The sequence below is a fragment of the Antedon mediterranea genome, chromosome 3 (genome assembly GCF_964355755.1).
Source record: "Antedon mediterranea chromosome 3, ecAntMedi1.1, whole genome shotgun sequence".
NCBI classification, from domain to species: Eukaryota; Metazoa; Echinodermata; class Crinoidea; order Comatulida; family Antedonidae; genus Antedon; species Antedon mediterranea.
Window position 1 is genome coordinate 17999579 of NC_092672.1, and position 16614 is coordinate 18016192.

The 16614-nt window shown below is 34.3% G+C and overlaps 2 protein-coding genes across 4 annotated transcripts in view; one reads left to right on the plus strand and one right to left on the minus strand.

Annotated features, from left to right (window-relative positions):
• LOC140044983 (actin-related protein 2/3 complex subunit 3-B-like) overlaps positions 1-216 on the minus strand; it is a 30453-nt gene extending 30237 nt beyond the window's left edge. Inside the window, exons 1-2 of one of the 2 annotated variants that reach the window (XM_072089705.1) lie at positions 169-216; positions 37-122 (exon numbers count right to left, since the gene is read on the minus strand). In XM_072089705.1, the coding sequence (XP_071945806.1) occupies positions 37-42 (6 nt within the window). In that variant the 5' untranslated portion in view covers positions 43-122; positions 169-216. Of the gene's footprint in view, positions 1-36 lie in introns of both variants that reach the window. The other variant, XM_072089706.1, reaches the window with a different exon arrangement.
• A 5197-nt stretch (positions 217-5413) lies between these two features.
• Positions 5414-16614, plus strand: part of LOC140044984 (E3 ubiquitin-protein ligase BRE1A-like) — a 31550-nt gene continuing 20349 nt past the window's right edge. For both annotated transcript variants that reach the window (XM_072089707.1, XM_072089708.1), the window contains exons 1-4: positions 5414-5618; positions 14923-15079; positions 15211-15378; positions 15495-15654. In XM_072089707.1, coding sequence (XP_071945808.1) covers positions 14951-15079; positions 15211-15378; positions 15495-15654 — 457 coding nt within the window. In that variant the 5' untranslated portion in view covers positions 5414-5618; positions 14923-14950. The remainder of the gene's footprint in view (positions 5619-14922; positions 15080-15210; positions 15379-15494; positions 15655-16614) is intronic.

Genomic DNA, 16614 nt, shown 5'->3' on the forward strand with positions numbered 1-16614 from the left:
AATAACTCAAGTTGTTATTTTCATCAGCCAACTTACCGGCATTTTATCGCAAAGTTAAAGTAAAAATAGGCCTAGGTATATTATAAAACTGAAAACAAACAATAAATTCAATATACGATGTAATAATAATACGAAAGTAATATTGTAAATGAATGAAGTGGAAACGTTATTCACACCACACTCTCTCGTCGCCGCCTGTCCTGTGATTGTTTTATAGTTATACTCTACACTACTTTTGCACTTCACTTCCGCGTTTGCGCGCGTTCTTTTGATTTCGATTCAAGTCGGCCCTAAACCGTCTCGACCAAAGTCAAGTCGGCCCCAAGTTAAGTCGGCCCCAAGTCAACTCGGCCTCAAGTCAACTCGGCCTCAAGTCAACTCGGCCTCACGTCTTACTATTTTTGTATTGTTTTTATTTATCAGTTCTGTGATATGTTTTTTTTTTTAAATTATTCTTTTCTAGATTGATAAAATATTTTGATTTTTTTTCTTTTCTTCCTCCTCTATCCATCTGGCACGAGATCTAATCATTGCACTTTTTGTGTTGACCTCATATATTTTTTTCGAATTGTTCCTTCTTCATTTCTAACTCGTCTCTAATATTTTGATTAGGGTTCCCTGCAGAATTCGTTTCTAGTTTCTATATGTCTTCATTTAAGTGTTTCTCTGTTTCATTTCGCTGTCTTTTTATTCTACTTGCGTGGCGTAGAGTGAAAACTCAGATCTAGAAAACTCAGATCTCAGATATATCTGAGTTTTCTAGATCTAGAAAACTCAGATATATCTGAGATCTGAGTTTCTAGATCGAGTTTTCTAGATCTAGAAAACTCAAATATCTGACTTTTCTAGATCTAGAAAACTCAGATATCAATATCGGACTTTTCTAAACTCAGATATTAATATCTGACTTTTCTAGTTCCAAAATGATTATGATTTCATACATCATTAAGAGCTACAAACCATTGTGACGTCATGATATTGCATGATTTTTATATATTTTAAAATCCCATTATACGATTTAAATCATATCTCTATATAATAACACAACCCATATCCACTAAACTCACTCCCATCAATTTCATATCATTGGCTAACATTTAACATATTTATGTTCTATGCGCGCCATCGTGTTAGCGTTCGCGCACGTACATTTTACACACAGAGCTTTAGAAATGTGACTATAGTAACTGTATGGTGACATTACTTGTCTCACACATGGATGGAGAATGAAACCTGATCACGCCCACATCGCGGTGACATTACTTGTCTCACACATGGATGGAGAATGAAACCTGATCACGCCCACATCGCGATAGCAGTTGTTGAATTGCATGCTGCTCAGATCTGCTAGTTGTTTTAAATAGTTTACTATATTAACAGATCAGATTTAATTCAACAAAACAATACAGTATACATAAAAAACATTACAAAGATCACCTATAATTCGTCAAAGTGACGAATTAAATTCTAGTTTTCCTAATATTTCTTTTGATTTTAAGAACCAATTCTCTTCTACAACATCCTTCATTAAAATAATACCTTGCAATCCAGTGTTTAACAAATAATGATTATTTTAAGGTGTATTAACTTATTACCCCACAATTGTTCATTCATAATATCATCAATTATGTGTCAACACTTGTTATATTTCACAGATGCTTTTAACATATTTGCATAAAATAAAGGCATAGTATGTTAAAAAAGGATGCGCTCTGGACATAGGCCTATTTATGAATAAAGATTTTTGAATATATTTCCATTTTTGCTTCCTCATCATTTAACAGTCGTTTTGGCCATATAACATTAAGTGTTTCGGTATGTAACACAAAATCAGAATCACAAATCTTAATCCCACCTTCATTTAAGTTTCCAATAAGGAGTTTTCCTTTTTATTTTTTCGGATTTTTTGTTTCAGAGAATATCATAACTTAATTCGCTACTAATTGCAGAAAACCCCAATTTATTGTAACGGTCGAATACATTTTCATTTTTAGACACAATTAATGATAAGTAAGAACAATCAGAATAGCTTTATATTGTACGTATTGTTGTTGAGGTAATTGTTGTTGCCTCAATGAAATATTAGACCATTTCCTCTTTTCATTTACTGTTTATAGCATGGCTTTAAAGTTAGGTAGAAAATGGACAAAAACGTTAGTATTTACAGTGAAATTAACCTAGTCAAAATTTATTTACCCACATGAAATTATTACCACTTGTTAACATATATCTGTTTAGAGACTCATTTCCTTCATGGTGACAAGATTTTTTTTAAATTTTGACATTTTTGCCCGTTTTTAAGTGATCATTTCGGTGTGGCGTTAAGTTCCACTAATTCAACTATCCCGATGCCCTAGGATAAACTTCCACCAAATAATCCAAAGTTGACCACAAAATAAGTGTACCTTGTATACATTTCAATTTAATTATTACTACTGAAACCCCATGAAAACGTCAATTGTACCGAACTAATTAATTTTTATTTTTAGACGCCCTTAAAGACTATTATAACAATCAGAAAAACTTTATATTAATATGTATTTTTGAGGCACTTGTGGTTGCCTAAAAAAAGTGCACACCATTTAGAGTGTTTTGTTCCAATTCAGGACTTATAATAAATGTTTTAGTCGCGTGTAACGCGAATCTACAGCTCACTGATGCGGTCGGTTGGTCGGTTGGTCGGTACACACTAACTCAAATTTGAACACGCGACTTCAGCCATCTATATCGCGGCCGGCCGGCATATAAGCATTACAAATTAAATACAAAAATATATATGATTATGTAAAATAGGAGTCGGTTGGCCTATTATTTAGTTATTATAGTTAGAATAACACTGTAAATAATACAGTTATTGTGTCATACAATTATGGTATACATACACAAAACATCAAGCGTTTCTAATAATATTTTACCGGTGTATTGAGAACTAATAGTATTTATTTGGCTATAAAATATTAATTGATTTGTAATTAATGATATTACAGAATTTGGTCTCTGTACACATTATTGAATCTATGATACTGTTTTTACTAATATTGTTTCATTTTATTGAGTACTTTTTTATGTCACGTATTTCCAATAAAACAAGTTAACAAATCTTTCTCGAAAAAGAGTCAGAGCATGGAGCTCTAATTGTATAGCTGCATGATCGGATTGTACGAAACTTGACCATAATAAAATCCCTGCTATAGTGACACAATGAACTGTTTATTATTCATTGTGGTTAGCCTAGCGTGACAGTGTATTAACATGAGGCAACTGTTAGCCAAATCTATTCTTGTATCTAAAAGACGTTGTCGGCGTCCCATACAAAATAATCACTTTTCAGTCTGGAGCGCGCCCTCTAGCCTTCGGCTTACAGCCATAGTTGCCATTTCTGGCATTATTATGCTTTTTGGCATTATTTAGAGGCCCACGGCATCTGGCATAATGCCGCGGCATTATTTAGCCGTTTTTAGCATAATCTGGCATAATTTTGTGTTTTTTGAACAACCAAAAAAATAATATACCACAGAACAAAAATAAAATATTTTGTTTAATCTTGCAATTTAATACATATCACCTTACACAATATCATATCGTACAAAACAGATCTGTTCGGGTTTTCCGTACAATATTCTTCCATCCTTTTGTTTCGGACTTAAATAGACTCTTCGGATAGGAAGGCTGCTCGAAAACTACCGTGTGTGCGATATAGGCAGCACAACAAATCCGAAGAGGCTAGCTATTGGTCAATTATGTTGCTCTATTTCAGAGACCATGCAGGTTATTGGATCCCCAGATATAGAGACAATTTAACGAAAACATTATGAAAGGGGTTTTGTTGTTTCAGTTCATAATTATAAGTGGCCGCACCCCTACCCCAACCCTTGAAATGGCAATTTCCAGTAACTATAAGCTCTAATTTTAAAAATAATTTCTTCTAGGAGAATTTGTTTTCCATATTTCAAATTATGTTCCATTTGCATCGTCGTAGCAACCCTATTTTTCCAAATGTTCTTCACCTCTCAGCCCCAGTAGTGACCATGTGGGCGAGGTAATTTTTATTTAAAATTAAGTGCCATCTCCGCCCATCGAGCAGCTCTATTTTTCCAATTTTTTTTACCTCAGCCCCAACCATGGTGGGGCTGAGGTCATGGAGACACTTAATATATATTTTTATTTCCTATTTTAAATTATAATTGCCATTTTCAAAACTATGATGGGCTAAGATCCTGGAGGTACTAATAAATATATTTTTATTTCATATTTGAAATTAAGTGCCATTTTCGCCCATTGAGCAGCTCTATTTTTCCAAATTTTCTTACCTCAGCACCAGCCATGGTGGAGCTGAGGTCCTGGAGACACTTAATATATATTTTTATTTCCTATTTTAAATTATAATTGCTATTTTCGAACTATGGTGGGCTAAGATCCTGGAGGTACTAATAAATATATTTTTATTTCATATCTGAAATTAAGTGCCATTTCCGGCCATCGAGCAGCTCCATTTTCCAAATGTTTGTACCTCAGTCCCAACCATGGTCAGGGAACATTTTCGCCAGTGTAGCGTAGCAAAAAGCTATACAAAACAACCTTATTGCTACACATTTTGGAAATTGTGTAGCAAAAAATACAATACAAAACTATGTTTCTCGACTTAAAAATCAGTTTGATTAGCAATATTGCTAAACAAAATTTTTAAATGAAAATTTTCCCTGATGGTGGGGCTGAGGTCCTGGAGACACTTTTTTAATATATAATTATTTTGATTTCCTATTTTCAATTATAATTGCCATTTTCGAACTATGGTGGGCTAAGATCCTGGAGACACTAATAAATATATTATTATTTCATATTTTAAATTAAGTGGCATTTCCGGCCATCACCATTTTTCAAAATTTTCTTATCAACCATGGTGGGGCTGAGGTCCTGGAGACACTTAATATATATTTTTATTTCCTATTTTAAATTATAATTGCCATTTTCTAATTATGGTGGGCTAAGATCCTTTCATATTTGAAATTAAGTGCAAAGATCGAGCAGCTCTAATATTTCAGCTCAAAAATTCTAAATTTCCATGGCTGTAACAGGTTTTTTGTGGGGGGTGGGGGGGAGAAGGGTTCGTGGATTGGTGTTTGTGTCATTTGCAATTACCATTTTCGCACCCCAGATATTTTTAGAATTATTAGTTATTACTCACAAAACTAAAAATACAATTTTTGAACGACATAGGGATACAATTTAGGCCCTATTTTGTGTCAGTTGGGGTTTTACAAACGTTTATTAGACATACAACCGTTGGTGGCGCTGTTTAGGGCCACATTTTGGGGATCTGGCATTATTTTTCCCAATCTGGCATTATTTGAGACAGGATACGGCATAATTTAAATTTTATCGCTGGCAACGCTGCTTACAGCTTCTTACTGCTGCTGCCTTGCTCGCGCTCTCTCCGCTCGCTCACCACAAAGATAGTGTGTAGTAGGCTATCTTTGCTCACCACCACACACAGTCCGATCCCTAGCAGCTCAACTCTATTCGTAGTTAGCCTAGGCTAGAGGTTCTTCTTCGGGAAAACTGAAAGGTGCGAAGAAAAGAGGATAAACGCTCAGAAATGTCTGCTTTTTGTTGAGGAGGTGAGTGGGTATCCATGTTTTCTTTGGATTGTATTATAATATGTTTATCTAGCCTAATACCACATTGTCATTAAGTTTTATTTAGGCCTAGGCCTAGGCCTACTAGGCCCTAGCCTAGGCCTAGGAGGCCTAGCCTACTAGGCCTAGGCTAGCCTAGATAGGCCCAGGACCTGCCTAGGCCTACTAGGCCCAGGACCTGCCTAGGCCTAGGACCTAGGTTAGGATTGCTTATTAACAACACGGAAACGTTGGCCACGATCATTCCTTTCACTTCAGCCGGCCTACTACTAGGCATAGGGCTAGGCTTAGTAGCAGTCTACTAGCTAGTAGTAGCTAGGCCTAGCTAGACTCTACCTATAGGGCCAAATTTAACGATTTACACACGTGAGCTTACGCAACAATTGTTTACATCAACAACAAAAAGTTTAGCCTAGCGTTGCATGCTCCAAGCACGGTCCCTGCCTACCGAAGCAACATTTGGTGTCCTAATTGTTACATCGGTAAATAACAGCAAATGCACCTCAGCAGCGCAAACAAAATAAAACCAATGCTCTTTAATTTTACAAAAATAGTAAAATAATAATGTTTAATATACTAATTACCAATGTCCTAAAAAACAAAACTATTCAAGGAATAATGTTTATCTTGGCTACATACAAGCCATAAAACGAGATTGGAATGTTGTCGATGTCCTAACACGTTTTGTTACATCGGTAATGAATCATTGTTTTTAAAAGGTGTCGCCTTAAATTTGGAAGGACATCATACCCCCTTGGGGTCGCATGGACATGTGTGTTTTATGCCGAGCGATATTTTTGTTGTTCATCATCGCAGTAGTTTTATGGCTGGCGTCCAATAGTTGCATTGATTTTGTTATTGTTGCCTATGCAAGTCCTATTTTAGTTTTAAAGGGGGGTTCCGGGTTTAAAATGAATAGTAAAAAATGTAAAATATATTTGTTTGTCTCTTGAACGGTAAAAGTTTCAATTTATATAAGCGCCCAGTGAAGCAGAACGAAGGCTGTGAAATGAGGCCAGATTACAAGTGCAGCTACGGCAAAATCACACTGTGGTTACAGAATAGCAAATTCGTGAAATGGTCAATCTTCTGACGACTCGTTATCATTAACCATATCAATTACTTTTGTAAAATTATACTTATCTGATGTAATTTTAGTCGGTCTTCCATTTATAAAGTCAATTTTCTATGAAAATCCATCAAAACAGTGAAAAATTAGATAAGTTTGCACTTTACGTTTGCCGATTTTCGCACTGACTTAGGGAAAGCCTTCAAAATCAATGAAGCGTAACGTATACATTCCTGCTGAGCGAGGAGAGCGAGACGACGATACACGTGCTCTCTCTGCCCATGCCTGGCATCGTCACGTGATAAGCAGATACAGTATACAATACCAAACTGGTCGGGTCGAGTATACCCCGTCTATAATCACAACATGAACGATGTACAGTATTTGATTGAAGGTCGACTCAACCTACCGGAATGGTATAGATAATATAGCTCGAATGAGAGAGTTGGAATATTTGTAAACATAAGTACAGTATTGCTAATTTTAACAAGTGTAGCCTATAGTAAAAGGCCTGGTAGTATCAATTCGCATAGGGTCTACTACACTAGCTAGCTCAATTTTAACTGGGCCGGATCGGCTAGGCTCTAGGCTAGGCCTCCTTCCTTCTACCGCCCGGTCTACTTGCTTGATGCAGTATCCGCTTTTTTGGAGAGTAAACTAGGCCTACTTATTAGACGATCGGGACACCATACGTGCGGACGGCGATCGGACCTTGTTTTGCCTCAATATTTACTGCCGATTTTTGTAGAACGTTTTAAGTTTAGATTGTTTAGGAGTTTGGTTGATAGGATGGGTTTGGAATCCACTGAGTTTTGTTATTGATGGGCCAATCGTTTAGTAATAGGCTAGCTAGGCCCATGAATGATGGCCCCAATCAATGTTTTAACGTAGCCATCGTGGCATGGAATCCCTAGTCAGAAATGGCTCTCACCCCGGCATGAATAAAATGATTTAGGCTAGGCCTAGCCTAGTACGTGAAGCCGATATACGATCTGTACTATTAATTTGAGGTATAAAAATAGTATAATTTATGACTCCGTAATCTGTACTAAATTTTGTATTTCATTAAATGTCAAATAAATATATGCTACTACTGTTATTATTACACTTTAGGCCTAGCTTAGCAAATCTACAAAAAATGTATTTAACAATGATCGGGTGGTCGTCGTTTGACAGAGGAGAGAGAACACAACGTACAAGCTTGACGTCGCGAGTTTGGAATCCCCTGATGACGTGATTTTGTGAATATCTCATGAATATTAATGAGCTTCCCTAAGCTGCTGAAAAACAGATTTTCCATAAAATGTATATGAAATTTAATTTTTTTAATTTCTTGTTATTACTTCTTCATTCTGACATGTCTATATTGTTATAATATTTTTTATTTAATAAATAAACGATATTTAAAAGCAATTTTAAACCCAGAATCCCCCTTTAAAAGCCCACAATATTTATTATTTATTTGAAAAAAACATGATATAGAGAATATTAATACAGTAAGCTTCCCTTATTGTAATTCAAATTGAATTATAATTAAATAAAACAACGTTACGTCGGGAATTTCCAGAACCCAATTGAATACAACCTTCCAATCCTACCAAAATTATTAGGCTAGGCCACGGTGTCCTGTCAAACAAACTAATACAAATTATAACATCTGTTTGTTTGACTTATTTGATAAAATAATTTGATACACATCTATGCATGCACTGTATCCAACATTTAACCCATTTGTAGTGTCAGAACTGTTTAAACCTCATTCCATTAGTCTTCACCGTTTATTTTAACAGTAAAAAAACAGTTTAAAAAAAAAATAACATAAAAAAAAACATTAAAAAAATCAATATAAATTAAACTCTGCTGAAATTAAACATAACATATTATAGTTAACTATCTTTCATGCTAAATTAGACATTCTTCTGATATTTTTTTTGGTACAAGTTTACGTAAATTTATGAAATACGGTGTCCTGTTAGTGTTACGTAGGTATTTTTTATCATATTCGACCCCTGATAAAAATTTATTCGTTAAAGTAACAAAAATTTTTTTTTAGATGTTTGATATAGAATGAATTACCTGAATTAAAATGTATGTTAAGTTGCATTTGGTAGTTTTGAAATTTTGACATACATGTCACACTTTATGACCCAACCTCATAGAATCACCCATTTGTGATCATGGAAAAAAAGGATTGTATATATTGAAATAGATTACAACTTCCAGTATACCATCATGATGGATTAAGTGCATATCAAATTTTAATCTCAAATTGATCAGAAAGTATACATTTATATTTAGTCTGTTTCATTATCTATATATAAATTTACGTAAGGGCAAAATTCGATAAATCGCGGTTTATTTCTAGAATTTTTACTCGATGGTATATAAAGTTGGTTCGTACTTTCGGTACTGATTTTAACCACCTGATGTAACCCTGTTTACTAATTAAATTGAGTTAGATAATTAGTTATTGACGATTGAAACGAATTTAGGTTCAACGATTTGCCCCAAATAGGGGTGTTTTCCGATCGTGGTATACACTGTCTAATGGATGTCCAACTTGAAAAATACCCGCACACAATAATACTAGGACGCTTCGCATTTTCCTATCTCCTCCTACGATAATTGTTTTTAATAGCTGAAAACCGGTTGAACTGCCCGAGTACAGCATCATAATGTTGAAGACAGGCCGATTTTCTTTAAAAAATACTATTTTGATAGATTTAATTTACGTTTTTCAAATGTATTGATTTGCGATGAATGGAACATTCCAATCTCTCAGTCTGCCAGTTTGGTTAAACACAAGTAGGTAAATTTATGAGCCCTTGGAGAATAAACTTGCAATACTTTGACAATACAGTACTGCAAATACCTATTAACCATTTTTGGTCGTCATTTGAATCGAACATTTCTTACTGTGAATACTGTTAGATGTAAAAAAATATATACAAACATTTCTTACTGTGAATACTGTTAGATGTAAAAAAATATATACAAATAAACTTTATTACTGTGATTATGGGTAGGCTCTACTGTTAGATATATAAACACGTAATATACAAATAAACTTTATTACTGACAGTTGCTTCTCAACGTTTGCATTAATTAATAATTACAAAAAATACAAACGTCGTAGTGGTGTATCGTTACATGTACTTTACTATTTCAATCGACTATGACAGTGACAGTTTTAACAAACTTTTTATTTTGTATTTATGTTTTGTTGGGTCTTTCTGAGACAGGCCTTGGCCTCTAAGTCTGATCCAAATTAATGAAATCATTATTTGTTTATATTGTTTACATTGTTGAAGTTTTCATTAATTGAATAAATGTGAAATGAAATGAAAAATGAAATGAAAAAAAAGTATTAAATCGCAAATGTTTTACTATATTTAGTCACCGTTAGTGGTATATTATTTATAGGCCTATAAAAAATGAAAACAATATTTCGTTACTGACGTGGATAAAGAATATATTTAAAAATTGTTCCTCTTTGTACCTATCTTCTTTCCCATCCCTCAACCCTAATTGGGTTTCTTTAAATGAATAAACAATTTGGACTCATTTTGTGGTAAGTTTCTCTTTCGGAAGTAATTCCCAGGGTGCTAATTTTGGTTGACTACATAAATCATCGTGTCTACTTATTCGTTTCTGTAAACGGCAATGTATTATAGTCCTGCGGTACGTGCATTTAAAATCGCCAGATTTTTTACCCTGAAATTACTGTGTATTCGAGAACCATCTGTGGGCACGACCTAGATGGTACGCGAGCGAAGCGAGCGTACCATCTAGTAATAGGAATTAAAACAAATCCTTTACTGTTTGAAATTGTACTTTTGCTTATAATAATGCTAGAAAGTATTGTTGACCCTGGGACGATCAAACATTTTGATAGAGCGTTTACCCATCCCAGACAAATTCCAGCCCATACTCCTAACCCACAATGTCCCTGTGAGGGTTTTTAAATGTAGTTTAAAGACCCCTTCCCTGCAATTTTGGACGTTTTTTGGAAAATAATACATATATATCACTTTAAAAACATTAAACCATGTCATTCCTTGTCTTAAATGTACGTTTTATGGTAAATTATGATAAAAAGTGAGAAACAATGCACTACCTAAGTAGCTCGCGGCGATCGACCTCTCGTGGACGGTCTTAGGTCTAGCCTAGCTAGGCTTAGTTTTGTAGGCCTAGCTGGTAAACATCGGTAACGTACGAACATCGTACGCTAGCTATATACCTAGCCTGAAGTTGTATAGTTGCTGCATTAATTGTCTTTCTATTTTTGCCAGACTCCGTTGATACAAATTGGGGAAAACCCGGTATTTTCGCTGAAAAGTTAGGAGTCTTCCATTTGTTTTGGCCTCACGATCGATCGAAAAGTGGGCGAATTACAGGTGAAAAACAAAAATATCAATCCGCGCGCAATGCATTTTGTTGATTTATAGCGGGCCGCTATAATTATTAGAATCGACTAATTTTTCACATTTTTAACCGTTTAAAGACGAAAAAAGTTATCGCAATATGACCATATAGTATTATTTTTACATTAAATATAGTTAGTGATCTTAAATTAGATCTAAAAAACGTAGGGAAGGGGGCTTTAAAACATTCCAGTAGGCCTCCATTTCCGGTTATTTTGATAATCTAGGCCTCATTCTCCCCACCCCTGAACACTTTCCAGGTGTGATTCAAATACTTTAAAGTTTAAAATCATTATAACCATCAGCCCCAGCCTATACTCATGAAAATTATATTTATTTCAATTACTAATACCGATAATTAACAGGTTTGTACTCTATTTGACCTTTAAACTTTTAAGTTGAAAAATTGATGAACTTGACCATCTTCTGCAATATGTCAATAATGATCCAATTTAGCTTATAAGTTGTTGAAAACAGCTTAAAACCATTTTTTACCAAATTTGACCTTATAACCTTGAAAAATTACTTTTGACCTAAAATTAGAGAGCGACATCCACACCTATCTTCTTTATCATCCCATAAGGGGTTTATTCCACATGGTTGCCTGCTATTAAATTAAAAATGCACAAACGCCATAATCTTATGTGAATGTATTTAAAGGGGATTCTGAGTTTAAAATTGCTTTTAAATATCGTTTATTTATTAATTAAAAAATGTTATAACAATATAGAAATGTCAGAATGAAGAAGTAATAACGGGAAATTTAAAAAATTAAATTTTATATACATTTTATGGTAAATTCAGCAGCTTAGGGAAGCTCATTAATATTCATGAGATATTCACAAAATCACGTCATCAGTGGATTCCATCATGTATGTTGTGTTTGTCAACTAATTTACCTGTCAAACGATTACCACCAGATTTTCTAAGTTAGGCCTAAACAAGTGTAATATTAAACAGTAGTAGCATATATTTATTTGACATTTAATGAAATGCAAAATTTAGTACTGTACAGATGATCATGGAGTCATAAATTATACTATTTTTATACCTATAGTACAGATCGTATTATCGGCTTCACGTACTAGGCCTAGCCTAAATCATTTTTTTTTTTATGGGTGAGGTAAGAGCCATTCTGACTAGGGATTCCATGCCACGATGGCTACGTTAAAACATTGGGGCCCATGGGCCTAGCTAGCCTACTAGATTAATTACGCGAATTTCTGCTAATAACTCGACTGGCGGCCGGCCAGGAATAGTGCTGTAGAAGGTCGCGGTTTCGTCTCGCGTTGCTTTATTGAAAACACAAACAATGTATTATAATGGAATAACACTTAAATGTATAACACACCCTATTACTAATAATAAAAACCAAGATTCGATAGTACAGTGTAAACGAAATATAAAGATTCGGCAATACCGTACGTAAATTATTATTGCAATACTGTATAAAGATTCGACAGTATGTACAGTAAATGAGATATAAATATTCGGCAATACCGTACGTAAATTATTATTGCAATACTGTATAAAGATTCGACAGTATGTAAATAAGATATAAATATTCGGCAATACCGTACGTAAATTATTATTGCAACTGTATAAATATTCAACAATACCGTACGTAAATTATTAATGCAATACTGTATAAAGATTCGATCGTATGTAAATGAGATATAAATATTCGGCAATACCATACTTAAATTATTATTACAATACTGTATGAAGATTCGATCGTATGTAAATGAGATATAAATATTCGGCAATACCGTACATAAATTGCTAATGCAATACTGTAGAAAGATTCGATAGGAGAGTGCTCAAGAAACGTCAGGTCAGTTCAACGTTATTTTTTCCCTTCACTGCCAATGTATTTTTTTTTTAAGAGATATAAATAAATAAATAGTACGTAAATGAGACATAAAGGTTCAATAGTACTGTAGATTATGATGCAAACATAAATTATTAATGATTTGATAGTATATGTAAATATATTTAGTTAGTTAATATTAAAATACAAATAAAATATACATTGATTTATCGGCAGGCAAACTTAATTATTATAGAAATATAAAGATTCAATAGTACATGATTTAGCTTATATTTATTGGTTTGACCATACATACAGCTGTAACTCAACTCGCCATGGCGTTGACAACGACTATCAAAGATTAAAGCGCACATGGCGTTCCATACAAATGACGATATTAAACTGGCGGCCGCTTTGGTTGGCGGCCGCTTCGACCATACTCCCTAGACGATTGGCCCATAAATAACAAAACTCAGTGGATTACAAACCCATCCTTTCAACCAAACTCCTAAACAATCTAAACCTAAAACGTTCTACAAAATTGGCTGTAAATATTGAGGCAAAGCAAGGTCCGATCTAAGTAGGCCTAAAATAGTTTACTCTCCAAAAAAAAAGCGGATACTGCATCAAGCAAGTAGACCTAGTAGTAGGAAGGAGACCTAGCCGATCCGGCCCAGTTAAAAAATGAGCTACTGTAGCTAGTCACTGTAGTAGACCCTATGCGAATTGATACTACCAGGCCTTTTACTATAGGCTACACTTGTTAAAATTAGCAATGTTTACAAATATTCCAACTCTCTATATTATCTATACCATTCCGGTAGGTCGAGTCGACCTTCAATCAAATACTGTACATCGTTCATCTGTTGTGATTATAGACTGTGTCTACAGTACGTGACCCGACCAGTTTGGTATTGTATACTGTGCTTATCACGTGACGATGCCAGGCATGGGCAGAGAGCATGTGTATCGTCGCTCTTCAGCAGGAATGTACAGTATACGTTACCTTACGTCATTGATTTTGAAGGCTTTTCCCTAAGTCAGTGCGAAAATCGGCAAACGTAAACTGAATCTCCAAATGATTTTACACAATTGTGATGAATTTTCATAGAAACTTGACTTTATATGGGAAGACCGACTATAATTACATCAGAGTACAATTTTACAAAAGTAATTTATATGGTTACCGTAATAATAATGAGTCGTCGGAAGATTGACCATTTTACGAATTTCCTATTCTGTAACCACAGTGTGATTTTGCTGTAGCTGCACTTGCAATCTGGCCTCATTTCACAGTCTTCGTTCTGCTTAACTGGGCGCATAACTTTTACCGTTTTATATTTTTACTATTAATTTTAAACCCAGAACCCCCCTTTAAACACATAACCCCCCTTTAAACACATAACTAGTGCCTCTCGTCCACAAGAGGTGGAAGTTAATGATTAGATCCATATCAAGATTCAATGGTCAACAGAAATGCATGCGAACACCAATCTGATACGCATTGACCCCAGAATAGGAACATTGTAATTACGCGAAGTGCCAGAGTTTATAAGCCACCAGAGACTTGATTTATAATCTGAGAAAAATCACAATCAGTAATTGCTAATCGCATTTGAATGAGGTACCGAACATTGAACATTGTAATTTAAAGTTAATTAATAATGTTGATAAAAGTTTAGTGCTTTAGAATTACTGTACATCTGGTGAATTAAGATTAGAAATTGTAAAGTTTGATGTTTATTTTTTTAATTAAATGCAACCTTAATGAATACAGAGATATACTACTAGAAAAGTGGATTTGGTGTTATTGTTTATGCTCAAGCATGTATTTTTCAGTAGCACGTATAAGTTTTACAATCATTTCGTTGGCACATTAAAAGTCTGGTGAAACATACCATGGCAACCACAGTCAAAATGTGCCAGGCTTAATTGTCCCTGGGCCGAAACATCAGGCCTAACTAGCATTAAAGTTAACTTTAGCTTTAACAGGTATTGACAGCTTACAAAGATGGCAAGTAAAAGATCAGCAGCAGATGGGGCTCAGCAGGAGTCTGGGCAAGGATCATGTGTTTCTGAAGAACCACCTGCTAAGAAGTTTCATATAGAACCTACCCAGATTGGTCCTGTTTCCTCAATGGTAAGATACTGTTGCTTTTTGACTACAATACATGTCCAATAACAATGCATTCCTCATTGTCTTTTTTAAACCGCTCAAAAAAATAAGGAGATTTTTTTTGTAGCAATTTAAATGTTTTACCTTGCACACAGGAGGAATTAGATATCAAAGTATTGAAAGTCCAAAACAAGAAGTTGATGGACAGGTTGGAGCAACGACAACTACTTGAAAATGAACTAAGAAATCGTATTGAAGGTTTACAACAGAGACAGCGTATGGATGAAAGTCTACTGGGTATGGTCAACAAATACTGGACACAGGTATTATAGCGTATTTGACCAACCCAATGAAGTATTTAATGCAATTTGCCGGTATAAACTGTAGTAAAACATTATGTCTAATAATTATTTAATATTAGTAATTCACTTTTTTGTAGCTGGATGAAGATATCAAAGTACTCGTACAACAGTTTTCAATGAATACAAAAATTAATAATGAAATGATGGAAGAAAAAAAAGATGAAGAAAAAAAAGAAGAAGATGAGGCAGAAAGTACCGACAAAATTGATGAAGACAAGAATTCAGAAGAGATGAAAGGTATAGTTCAGTCAAAAAGCAATCTCACCGTGGCATTAGCTTGTACCTTAATGAAACTTACAGGTTCAGAATATAATGTAAAGATCATTTCGTTAATTGTTTACAGCAAATGCACAGAAGCGGGACTGAGATTACGAGACGCCATTAGTGCAAGTTGAGAAATACATTAACAAAGCTCCTACACTAATTAATGTTTATACCATATTTTAAGTATAGTGTACAATAAATTATATAATAAAATACATAACAAAAGAAACCCAAATAAAATCTAAAATTGTTATATATATGTGTATCAATAAAAAAATAACCTTCCGTAAAAAAAAGTGCACCCTCACTCATCATACTTTTATCGAACTTGGACATATTAAGTACCTGAAATGCATTATAATATGAAACCCAATGCGGTTTGTTAAAATAAGAACCAATCATTAATAATGATAATCCATTCCAGGTATATGATAATGAGAGTACTTTCACTTTGCAAAAATTAACCCTTTCACTGCGTATACCCGGTACTACCGGGTATAAACAAACGTCGTTGAAGTGCGTATACCCGGTAATACCGGGTATGGGCAAAACAATGATTTAATCGTATTTGCCTATAATATATAGCACCCTCTATATTTGTTCGATGCACTTGAATATTTTTGCAAGTCATTAAAAAAATTTTCCAGCAAAAAAAACGGCCCTCTATAGCTGTATTATTATCTTGAAAATCATGCGCCCTCTATAGTTATATTATATATAGTATAGTGTATATAATAGTATTCTATCTTGGAAAGTTGTTTTGAGTAGCGTAATGGCGGCCATTTTGAAAGTAACCAAAATTTACCAGCCCCAATAGGGCAACATTGTGTTTATCACAACACGCAAAAAAACAAAAATTCTGAAACAATAGTTAGTTTTGTACTATAGTGAATTTTTGGAAAATGTCATTATTTTCACGATTTTGCCCCAAAA